Genomic DNA, 12,514 nt, shown 5'->3' with positions numbered 1-12,514 from the left:
ATTTACAAGGCTGCAGCCTTATATGCCGCGCTCCTTCACCATCCCTTCTGGGCTCTGGCTTCAAGTGGGAGCCAGCACGGTCTCCATGCCTGGCAGGAGTCCGGTCTCCATCCGCAGCCCCTTGAGGATTCTGTTGGACCGGAGCACTCATCCCCAGGGACATGGCCCTGCGTCTCAGCAGCTAATTACCTGAGACGTTTATGTTGGGGGTCCCGGTTCTTTATTGTAAGGGGAGAGTATGCTGTATGTGATTGTTTTAACTTTTCCGGCGGGTTCTCTAGCTTTTGCTTGAGAACCGTGCCGATGGTGCCTGCTTGTCGGCTTCGCCGCTTAAATTTAGGCCCCGGCTTCGCCGGAGGCCTAGTTTCATTTTCCTGCCCTCGCATGTCACTCATGCAGAGGGACAGGTTCGGCTCCTGCCAGCGGCCGTTCTACACAGGGGAGGGACACTCCCCACTGCTGGGGCGTCCCTCCTTCCCTGCAGGTCTCTATAGCCCTCCAGTTCCCGCTCTTTTATAGGAACGCCCTCTTCTCAGGCAGAGTTCACTCTGCTCTGGGACATCCTGCATTCTGCATCTCTGCTGAGGTGCTGCGACTGGGGGACCGGGCTTCGGGATCTGGAGGGCACACAACACCGCGCTCAGCGGTCTAATAAGCCACAGCCGGTCTCCGGTTGTGGACCTCTGTATATTCTCCCTGGGGTTCATTCTCTGCAAAGCCCCCACTCCAGCAGCATGTCTCACACAAGGAGCAAGGCTCCAAAGCTTTATTCTGCATGCACTACATGTAAGCTCCTGCTGCCTGAGCCGAGCACCTATCCACATTGTGATGTCTGCTCTAACTTGGCGGTACCACAGCCTGGAGTCTCACCCCCAGTGGGCTCTCAGGCTGCTGCTGCACCTGTGATTGAACCCCCGGCCTGGGTAGAGTCCTTTTCTAGGTCCATATCCCAGTCATTTGCTGAGTCCATGGGGCTTTTGTCCAGGACTTTGATGAATATGCATCAGCCCCCCTCACAGGGTGCCTCTAATACTCTTGACAGAGGACTCCTATCCTCTGACCTCCGTCCATCGGAGCTCACGGAGGATTCATCATCTGATCCCAGACCCCGTCCTTCTAAGAGAAGGCGCAGGGTTTCCTCCCCCTCCCCATCCCACGGCTCTGTCTCAAGAGCTGACTCTCAAGATGAGGAGGATGCCCTCACTGGGGGCTCGGAGGCTATGTATCCCATCGATTTCTCTGAGGGTGACTCAGATCTTAGTGATTTGATTGCTTCTATTAATTCTGTGCTGGATCTCAATCCGCCAGTGTCAGAGGAGCAACTCTCTTTGGCAGAAAAACATCAGTTTACCTCGCCTAAGAGAGTGAAGAGTGTGTTCTTTAACCACTCCAGTTTTCAGACCGCTGTGACCAAACCCAGGGCCTGCCCTGACAAACGCTTTCCAAAGCGTGGTTCTGATGACCGGTTTCCATTTCCACCTGAGGTGGTCAAGGAGTGGTCTCACTCCCCAAAGGTAGACCCTCCAGTGTCTAGGCTCTCAGCCCGGACCGTTGTGGGTGGCTGACGGCACCTCACTTAAGGATTCCACTGACCGTCAGATTGACCTTCTGGCCAAATCTGTGTATGAAGCTGCAGGGGCCGCGTTTTCCCCGACATTTGCAGCAGTGTGGGCTCTCAAAGCCATCTCTGCTTCTCTAGAGGAGATGCATTCCCTCACCAAGGAATCTATGCCTGAGATGGTTACCTTAACTGCTCAGGCTTCAGCTTTTTCATCCTATGCCATGTCTGCCATGCTAGAGGCTGCTCACCGCACTGCGGTGGCTTCAGCTAATTCTCTTATTATCCACAGGATTTTGTGGCTTTGAGAGTGGAAGGCAGATGCTTCTTCCAAGAAGTTTTTTGCTGGTTCACAGCTGTTTGGTGAACAGCTGGATGAAATCATTAAAGAAGCTACTGGCGGGAAGAGTACTTCCATGCCACAAACCAAGACCAGGAAACCCGCCCAGGGTAGGAATCAATCGAGGTTTCGTTCCTTTCGTTCCTCCAACTGGTCATCCTCTAAGCCTTCCGCCTCGTCCGCTAACTCAGCCAAGGATCAGAAATCCAACTGGCGCCCAAAAGCGCGTCCGCAGAAGACCGCAGGAGGTTCTGCCACTAAGGCAGCTTCCTCATGACTCTCGGCCCGCTCCAGCCACGTCCTTAGTCGGTGGCAGGCTCTCCCACTTTGGCGACGCTTGGTTAAAGCAAGTCTCCGATCAGTGGGTGAGAGACATCATATCTCACGGCTACAGGATAGAATTCTCTTCCAGCCCTCCAAACAGATTTTTTTTTTCTCTCAACTCCCCCCTGCTCCAAGGCCGCCGCCTTCTCGCAGGCCGTGGCGTCCTTGCAGGCAAACGGAGTGATTGTCCCAGTTCCCGCTCAGGAACGGTTCAGAGGTTTTTACTCAAATCTCTTCCTAGTTCCACAAAAGGACGGTACCTTCCGGCCCATCCTGGATCTCAAGCTTCTCAACAAGCATGTCCGGGTGCGGCATTTTCGCATGGAATCTCTGCGATCAGTCATTGCCTCTATGACCCAAGGGGAGTTCCTGGCGTCCATCGACATCAGAGATGCCTATCTACATGTGCCAATTGCAGTGTCACATCAGCGTTGGTTACGTTTTGCAATAGGAGAGGATAATTTCCAATTCGTGGCTCTCCCCTTCGGGTTAGCCACGGCCCCTCGGGTATTCACCAAGGGCATGGCGGCAGTGATTGCGGTCCTGCACCTCCAGGGGTTAGCAGTGCTTCCTTATCTGGACGACCTTCTGGTCAAGGGTACATCCAGCGCAGACTGTCAGCGGAGTGTTTTGCTCACTCTCGCCACCCTAGCCCAATTCGGGTGGATTGTCAATCTTCCCAAATCCACTCTGACTCCGACCCAGAGTCTCGCGTACCTAGGGATGCAGTTCGAGACTTTGCCGGCACTTGTGAAGTTGCCCTTAGACAAACAGCTGTCACTCCGGTTGGCGGTGCGCTCTCTCCTGAGGCCCCGCCGTTATACCCTCAGGCGTCTGATGCAGGTGCTGGGTCAAATGGTGGTCTCCATGGAGGCGGTTCCCTTTGCCCAGTTCCATCTGCGTCCTCTGCAGCTGGACATTCTCCGCTGTTGGGACAAGCGGCCTTCCTCCTTACAGAGGTTAGTGGCTCTGTCGCCACGGACCAGGAGCTCTCTTCATTGGTGGCTTCGACCCCTCTCCCTGTCCCAAGGGCGCTCCTTCCTGACTCCGTCCTGGGTGATTCTCACCACGGATGCCAGCCTATCCGGCTGGGGAGCGGTACATCTCCACCACAGAGCACAGGGCACTTGGACTCCGTCCGAGTCAGCCCTTTCAATCAATATGCTGGAGACCAGAGCTGTGCTTCTAGCTCTCCTAGCCTTTCACCACCTGTTGGCGGGCAGGCACATTCGAGTCCAGTCAGACAATGCGACAGCGGTTGCCTACATCAATCACCAAGGCGGGACACGCAGCCGCTTGGCAATGTTGGAGGTCCACCTCATTCTTCAATGGGCGGAGGACTCCAAGTCCACCATATCCGCAGTCCACATCCCTGGCGTAGAAAACTGGGAGGCAGATTATCTCAGCCGTCAATCCGTGGACGGTGGCGAATGGTCCCTGCACCCGGCAGTGTTTCAGTCAATCTGCCGCAAATGGGGCACTCCGGACGTGGACCTAATGGCATCCCGTCACAACAACAAAGTTCCTGTTTACGTGGCTCACTCCCACGATCCTCAGGCCTTCGCCGCGGACGCTCTGGTTCAAGACTGGTCCCAGTTTCGTCTGTCCTACGTGTTTCCCCCTCTAGCTCTCTTGCCCAGAGTCCTGCGCAAGATCAGAATGGAGTGCCGTCGAGTCATCCTCATTGCACCGGACTGGCCCAGGCAAGCTTGGTATCCGGACCTGCTCCAACTGTCCGTGGAGATGCCGTGGCATCTTCCGGACCGTCCAGACCTGCTCTCGCAAGGTCCGTTTTTCCGCCCGAATTCTGCGGCACTCAAATTGACGGCGTGGCTCTTGAGTTTTGGATTTTGACGGCTTCTGGTATTCCTCCTGAAGTCATCTCCACTATGACTCGGGCCCGTAAGTCTTCCTCCGTCAAGATCTATCACAGGACTTGGAAAATGTTCCTGTCCTGGTGTCGCTCTTCCGCCCATTCTCCTTGGCCATTCTCGTTGCCGACCCTTCTGTCTTTTTTACAGTCCGGTCTGCAGCTAGGACTGTCCCTCAACTCTCTCAAGGGACAAGTCTCAGCTCTATCAGTGCTGTTCCAGCGGCGTCTCGCCCGGCTGGCTCAGGTCCGCACCTTCATGCAAGGTGCGTCTCACATCATTCCGCCTTATCGGCGGCCCTTGGATCCCTGGGACCTTAACTTGGTCCTCACGGTATTGCAGAAACCCCCTTTCGAGCCCCTTAGGGAGGTTTCTTTGTATCGTCTTTCTCAAAAGGTGGCCTTTCTAGTTGCCATAACTTCTCTCAGGAGAGTCTCTGATTTGGCTGCGCTCTCCTCGGAGTCACCTTTTTTTTTTTTTCACCAAGACAAGGTAGTTCTCCGTCCGACCCCGGACTTTCTTCCTAAGGTGGTCTCTCCCTTCCACCTTAACCAGGATATTTCCTCGCCTTCCTTCTGTCCAGCCCCTGTTCATCGCTTTGAGAAAGCGCTGCATACTCTAGATCTGGTGCGTGCTCTCTGGATCTATGTGTCTCGCAACGCTGCGCTTAGGCGGTGCACCTCTCTTTTTGTGCTAACCACAGAGCGGCGCAAGGGCCTCCCTGCTTCTAAGCCGACCTTGGCCCGTTGGATTAGATCGACCATTTCGGACGCCTACCAGAGTACTCAGGTGCCTTCCCCGCCGGGGATCAAAGCACACTCGACCAGAGCTGTCGGTGCCTCTTGGGCTTTTAGGCACCAGGCTACGGCTCAACAAGTCTGTCAGGCTGCCACTTGGACTAGCCTGCATACCTTTTCGAAGCACTACCAAGTGCATGCTCATGCTTCGGCAGATGCGAGCTTGGGCAGACGCATCCTTCAGGCGGCTGTCGCCCATTTGTGAAGTTAGGTTCTTCCTACTTCTTAGTTTTTTCTGTTTATTCCCACCCAGGGACAGCTTTGGAACGTCCCATGGTCTGGGTCTCCCAAAGGAACGATAAAGAAAAAGAGAATTTTGTTACTTACCGTAAATTCTTTTTCTTATAGTTCCGTATTGGGAGACTCAGCTCCCTCCCTGTTGCCTGTTGGCAATTTTCTTGTTCCGTGTGTTATCACCGGCTGTTGTCGTGGACAGAGTCTCCGGTTGTTCCGGTTCTTACTCGGTTCTACTTCTGGGTGGCTATTCTCCTTCAGCTTTTGCACTAAACTGGCTAGGACTGGCTACCAGGGAGTGTATAAGCTCAGAGGGAGGAGCTACACTTTTAGGTGTAGTACTTTGTGTGTCCTCCGGAGGCAGAAGCTAAACACCCATGGTCTGGGTCTCTCAATACGGAACTATAAGAAAAAGAATTTACGGTAAGTAACAAAATTCTCATATATATATATATATATATATGTGTATGTATGTATTATAATGTTATATGTTTATATATAACGTGTGTATGTATACATACATTATAATTTGAGAGTATGTTATAATGTATACATACACACGATATATTAACGTGTGTATGTATACATGCAAATATATAATATAATATATATATATATATATATATATATATATATATATATATATATATATATATATATATATATATATATATATATATATATAATAGTGTGTTGTGTTTCTTTATCCTGAATTTTATTTTTTATTTTTTTTTTTTTTTTTTTTTTTATCCAACAGAATTTTTGAAAATACTCATTCCTTATGGCCATTTCTTCTACAAAGGAAGCAGGAGTTTATGAACCCCTTGTATATATCAAATGCATATAATACACTCCAGCCAAATACTTACCCGTTCTGCTTCAAGTAAGTAAAATAACTGTTCTTCCCAAAGGTTGCTGCTCATTACAGCAACAGAGGACTATTATTATTACTATTATTATTTATTTGTGGCGCAATCACGTTATACAGTTTTTTGTTTTGTTTTTTTTTTTTTGTTGTATGAAGGTTCTCTAGAGTTTATGGTCAATAAACCTTTCTCTGTAATCTGTACATGTAGTAGATGGACATTTCTTGATGTTTTTTGAATAGCAAACGACCCAGTTCCTCCATGCTGGTAATAGTGGCTAATGTACTTGTTCTAGAGCAGTTTTACCCTAATGTATGGTTTTGCAGCTTCTCCTGCACTTGCTAGTGCATATTAGCCATGATGGAGTATATTAAAGTTTTAGAAGTCATTATATGCCTTACTAATGAACATTTTTATTTTAAAGGGAATCTGTGAGCAGGTATTGGTATGGAATCTGATAGCTGCATGATGTAGAGGCAGAGCTCCTGATTCCAGCGATGTATCACATACTGGTCTGCTTGGTGCAGTTTTGATAGAATCCCTGTTTTCTGTGTTGCAAATGTAGCAGGGCTAAGAATGCTGAGTTATATATAGCCACGCCCACACACCCTGATTGGCAGTTTCCTGTGCACACTGTGCTTTGTCAGCAAGTTGCCAGTGGTGGGGGCGGAGTTACAGATTAGCTGGACTCTCTTGCATGTGACACCTAACCCTCCTGCTATCAAAACTAAGCAAAGTGATACCTCGCTGGGGAATTGGGCTCCCTGTTGCTCCCAGATTGTATCTCAAAAAATAAAAAAAAACTGCTGGCAGATTCCATTTTAAAATAAAAAAAAAAAACCAAAACACACATTCTGTGAGGATCCAGTTTTCCAGTCACACAGGAGAGAAGCGCTGGAAACCTGACATTGAGGTTGCAATCTCTTATTTGGCCTTCCCTGACTTAATACATCATTGCTTTCTCCACCAACCAGCTGACCTCATTTATCCTGCAGGACAGGGGGATTTGCAGATATGACCAGCGGCGGACTGGAGTACCTGGGGCCCACCAGGAAAAATCAATCTTAGGGCCCACCAGCACCATGCAGTTACCGTACTGTATATAGCAGGGGTGGGATTCAATTTTTTAACAGATTCTCTGTAAACCCCGCCCATTTGAAAACCACACCCATTGTTAGCCACACCCATTTTCACGCAATTTCCTCAACCAAACAATACAAGTAATTTAAAGTAAAATCTGCTTCCCCTCCTGTACAGTCACTCTCCTGTCCAGCATCAGTTGTTCCAGTCACTGTCAGTCATATTGTATTAAATGATTTTTCTACAATTTTTAAAAATTATTACTAAAGGAGCCCTGCTAAAATTGGAATGGACGACCTTCCCCATACAGATCCCATCCCATTATGGCCTCTTTTCCCTTGCAGATCCCATCCCATTATGGCCTCTTTTCCCTTGCAGATCCCATCCCATTATGGCCTCTTTTCCCTTGCAGATCCCATCCCATTGTGGCCTCTTTTCCCTTGCAGATCCCATCCCATTGTGGCCTCTTTTCCCTTGCAGATCCCATCCCATTATGGCCTCTTTTCCCCTGCAGATCTCATCCCATTATGGCCTCTTTTCCCCTGCAGATCTCATCCCATTATGGCCTCTTTCTCTAGTCCCTTCCACGACAGCATAGGAGGTTGTCTCTCCACGCCCTAATTGGGACAGGAAGTTCAAGAGGTTTAAAAGGACCCTCCCACCTCCCACAGCCAGTGTCTTTCCTGTCCCCATGGGGCATGGAGAGGTTTTTATTTTTCTCCTATGCTGTGGTGGCCGGCGAACTACAGTATAATATTTTTCCTTTTTTCTTTCCCCTGTTACCTTAAGCCGGACAGCATCGGTTGGGCCTTCACCGCTCCTCCCTTGCTGTTCCCTCACGCTGTGGGGGACCGCTGCTCCAGCCTTCCGGATCCTCCTGAGGGGTGATGCAGGCTGTTGAGCTCCCCGGCCGGCATCCTCCCTGAGCCGCCGGCCGCTTCCTGCATGCACGCTGCCGGAGCGATCCGTAAGTACTCCCGGGGGCGGGACTTCCGGTCTTGCCGACTTCCGGTTGAGCGCTTCCGGTTTGCGGAGGCAGCGTGGAGGACACGCCGACGCTGACACGGCCTGTCCGGGACCGGATGCGGGAGGCGGGGAACGTCAGCCGTCACTGGGGGGCAGGCCCTTTTGCATAAGGGCTGCCGTGAAGACGTCAGATCATGGTAAGCAACCGTGCTCCCTGTCATGTCTTCCGCTGCAGCTGCATCTGCAGAACCCAGTGTGCCCTCTGCTACTGTAAGTATGGAGGGGGATGGTCCCTCGGACATAGGTCTCAGTCAGATGATTTATGGCTCTCTGGTCTGTGTTTTCTAGGAGGACAAGGCCACTAAGAAAACTGACAGAAATGAAAAGTCAGAGAAGCCTGAGAAGTCAGAGAAGGCTGACAAGTCCGATAAGCCGGATAGACCTGACAGATTTGAAAAAATTAAAAAATGTCCTGTCTGTATAAAGAAGCTCCCTACAGTATGGGACAAAAAGCTTTGCCAACAATGTACGGATCAGATTATTAGGGCCGAACAACCGTCACTGATAGACGAGTTGCGGTCCATGATGAAACAGGAGATTAGGGCCTCACTGGCCTCCCTCCCTGCTCCTGGCCCTCCTCCTGGCCCTGCTCCTGGCCCTGCTCCTGGACCCTCTTCTCCAAAGAAGAGGAGACTCCAGTCGACCCCGTCTGATCAGGAGGACGCTGATTCCACCTCTGAGGGTCCTGATGAAGGATTTCCCTCTGGGGGGTCTGACCAGTCCTTTCTGTTTCCCTCAGAAGATTTGGGGGATCTTATTGGGGCAGTTCGGAGCACTATGGGGTTAGAGGAAGTGCAGTCTCTTCCCTCAATCCAGGATGAAATGTTTGCTGGCCTGAAATCAGTCAAACAGTTAGGATTTCCAGTTCATGCCAATATTCTGGATATTGTCTCTCAGGAATGGGAATTTCCTGAGAGGCGGGTACGGAGTGACCCTAGACGCCGGTTTCCTCTAGAACCTTCTGGATTACATTGGGAGGTCCCAAAAGTAGACGTACAGGTGGCTAGGGTAGCTAAACAAACGGCTCTTCCCTTTGAAGATACTTCCCAACTGAAGGATCAGATGGATAGGAAGGTAGAAGGCCTGATGAAGCGATCCTGGGAGGCATCGTCGTCTTCTATTCAGGCTAACATTGCCTCCACTTGTGTATCCAGGTCCCTAATTAGGTGGTTAGACCAGTTGGAGGCTCATATTTCCCAAGGGACCCCTAGGGAGGAATTACTGGAATCCCTTCCCTTGCTTATGAAGGCTACCAGTTTTTTGGCAGATACCTCAGTGGAATCTGTCCGCCTGGCGGCCAGGACCTCGGTTCTTTCTAACTCTGCCAGACGTGCCTTCTGGCTTAAGGCCTGGAGTGGAGACTCCACCTCCAAAATGAGGCTTTGCTCCCTTCCGTTTAAAGGGGATTTGGTGTTTGGGCCTGCCCTGGATGATATTCTGGACAAGGCGACCGATCGTAAGGCCTTGCCTGATCCTAGACCCACCAGGAAGCGGTCCTTTCGTCCCTCGATGCCTCAGGCCTCCCAGCCCAGAGGGAAAGGGAAGGCAGGCAGGTGGAGCTATCCTAAGGGTAGAGGGAGAAACATCCTCATCCCTCCCCATCAACAACGTCCTCAGCAGGACAAACAGTGACTCGGCCCGGGTGGGGGGACGACTCTCGGCGTTTCTTCCCCAGTGGCGGTCCATAACCACTTGCCAATGGGTTCTGAAGATCGTCTCGGAAGGTCTCCTCATAGAATTCCTCTCCCCCCCTCGTCCAGGTCTCCGAGTCACTGCTCTGGCGTCGCAGGTTTCACAGACTCTGTTGTACGCAAAGATTATAGAACTAATGCACTCGGGGGTCGTTTCCCCAGTCCCGAGTCGGGAAGAAGGGGTAGGACACTACTCCCGCCTCTTCCTTGTCAAGAAGCCGTCTGGCGACGTCCGCATAATAATCAATTTAAAACGTCTAAACAGTCAGGTCAGGTACCGGCGGTTCAAGATGGAGTCAGTAAAATCTGCTATTCCCCTGATAGGTCTACACCACCAGATGGCCTCTATAGATCTGAAAGACGCCTACTTCCATGTGCCCGTCCATCCGGGTCACAGGCAATACCTCAGGTTTGCGGTGCTACACGAGGAGGAAGTGCTTAATTTCCAATTCAATGTACTTCCCTTCGGGATCTCCTCGGCTCCAAGGATCTTTTCGAAGATCATGGCAGAGGTGGTCGCCTTCATAAGATTGCAGGGTATCTGTCTGGTTCCATATTTGGACGACTTTCTTCTCATGGCTCCATCTGCTCCTACCCTCCGGAGCCATGTGGAAAAGTCTTTGAGAATCCTTCGGTCCCTGGGATGGATTCCCAATCTCAAAAAATCACAGTTAACCCCCTCCTCCAAGGGCCACAAGGTAGCTCTGTTAGCCAAAATATCAAAGCTTCGCAGGCAGGCTCGCCCGACGCTTCGAGCGGCTATGTCAGCTCTGGGTTCCATGACGTCCTGCATTCCCTCAGTCAGGTGGGCTCAGGCCCATTCTCGGTGTCTCCAGGATCATATCCTGGCACATTGGGACAGACTCCCGTCATCCCTAAACAGACGGTTTCGCCTCTCGGGGTCCGTCTCCTCATCCCTTCTCTGGTGGCTGCGTCCCACCAACCTGCAGGTGGGGATTGCCTGGACGCAGGCACCCCTGGTTACACTGACCACAGATGCCAGCCTGCGAGGATGGGGTGCAATGGTGGCAAACTCCCCATTTCAAGGGGTCTGGAGTCCTTACGTCAGCTCCCAGTCCTCCAACTACCGGGAGCTCAGGGCAGTCAGGGAAGCCCTCCTTGCGGCTCAGGACCTCGTCCGGGACTCTCACGTCCTGGTATATTCAGACAATGTCACAACAGTGGCACATCTCCGCCATCAGGGCAGTACACGCTCAGGCGCCCTGAAATCAGTGTCCTCCCGGATCTTTCAATGGGCGGAACAATCACTGCTATCCCTTTCTGCAGTCCATCTGAAGGGCTCACAAAATCTTCAGGCGGATTTCCTGAGTCGTCGGGATGTTCATCCGGGGGAATGGAGCCTGGATCAGGCGGTGTTCTGCTCTCTGGTGGCAAGGTGGGGTACTCCAGAGGTGGATCTCTTTGCTTCGGCAGGGAATCGCAAGGTCGCAACATATTTCTCCCTGATCCCACGGGACAAGGCGTTAGGGGTAGACGCTTTCTGCCACAATTGGTCCTTTTGCCTCGCTTACGCGTTCCCCCCTCTTCCTCTTCTCGCAAGGGCCCTGAGGAAGATCAGAGACGAGGGGGTCCCAACTATACTGGTAGCTCTGCTGTGGCCTCGGAGGAGTTGGTACAGCCTGGTCATGACTCTAGGAATAGACGGCCCAGTCCTCTTAGGTTCGGACCCCAGCTTACTGTCCCAGGGTCCGATTTTCCATCCGGCTCCCCAGAAACTCAACTTGGCTGCCTGGCTTCTGAGGCCCGGGCACTGAAGGCCCAAGGGCTTTCTGACAGGGTTGTGGCTACCCTGCAGAAGAACCGTAAACCAGTGACTAATAGTATTTACAACAAAATCTGGAAGAAATTTTCCTCCTGGTGTGGTTCTCGGCCTCCTGACCCACTTCAGCCTAATATTGCGCAGATTCTGGACTTTCTCCAGAGTGGATTGGACTTAGGCCTTCGGCCTAGCACCCTGAAAGTTCAGGTGTCAGCCCTCAGTGCAGTCTTTGACACGGCTCTGGCAGATCATCGTTGGATCCGTCGGTTCTTTGTGTCCGCTAGTAGACTCTGTCCACGTCAGAGGGTCCTGACGCCTCGCTGGGATCTCAATATGGTCCTTACCGGACTATCTCAGTCACCTTTTGAGCCTCTGTGCTCTTGTCACATTCGTTCTCTTTCTCACAAGACTGCCTTTCTTGTGGCTATCACGTCTGCTCGCAGAGTCGGAGAACTTCAGGCTTTGTCTATTCGGGAACCTTACCTGACCATCAGAGATGACAGCATTGTTTTTCAGCTGGACCCTTCCTTCCTTCCCAAGGTGGTTTCGGATTTCCACCGTTCTCAGTCCATCATCCTGCCTTCCTTCTGTCAGAATCCTCGGACTCCCGGTGAGGAAGTGTTTCATTCTTTGGACGTCCGTAGGACTGTGTTGCACTACCTAGAGGTTACTGCTTCTTGGCGCCTTGATAGTAACCTGTTTATCCAGCCCTTTGGTCGAAATAAGGGCAGGAAGGTAGCTAAGAGTACCGTCGCCAACTGGATTGTGCGGGCAATTAGAGACGCCTACCTCGCTCAGCATCTCTCTCCACCTACCGGATTTACGGCACACTCCACCAGAGCTACCTCTGTCTCCTGGGCTGAACGGGCAGGGGCTTCCCCTGAGCAGATCTGCAAGGCGGCTACGTGGTCTTCGCTCCATACTTTCACGAAGCATTATCGGTTGGA

General features: G+C 51.5%; 2 protein-coding genes across 2 annotated transcripts in view; both read left to right on the top strand.

The window, feature by feature from the left end:
• LOC142251260 (ankyrin repeat and SOCS box protein 12-like) overlaps positions 1 to 12,514 on the top strand; it is a 141,295-nt gene that overhangs the window by 34,247 nt on the left and 94,534 nt on the right. The gene's annotated exons all lie outside the window — the stretch shown is intronic.
• The window catches only part of MTMR8 (myotubularin related protein 8), a 105,342-nt gene that overhangs the window by 62,276 nt on the left and 30,552 nt on the right, over positions 1 to 12,514 (top strand). Inside the window, 1 exon segment of the mRNA XM_075323889.1 lies at positions 5,882 to 6,007. Coding sequence (XP_075180004.1) covers positions 5,882 to 6,007 — 126 coding nt within the window.

This window comes from Anomaloglossus baeobatrachus, chromosome 9, assembly GCF_048569485.1.
Source record: "Anomaloglossus baeobatrachus isolate aAnoBae1 chromosome 9, aAnoBae1.hap1, whole genome shotgun sequence".
Taxonomy (NCBI): Eukaryota; Metazoa; Chordata; class Amphibia; order Anura; family Aromobatidae; genus Anomaloglossus; species Anomaloglossus baeobatrachus.
The sequence above is the reverse complement of the archived record's forward strand: the minus strand, read 5'-3'. Positions and strand labels throughout refer to the sequence as shown.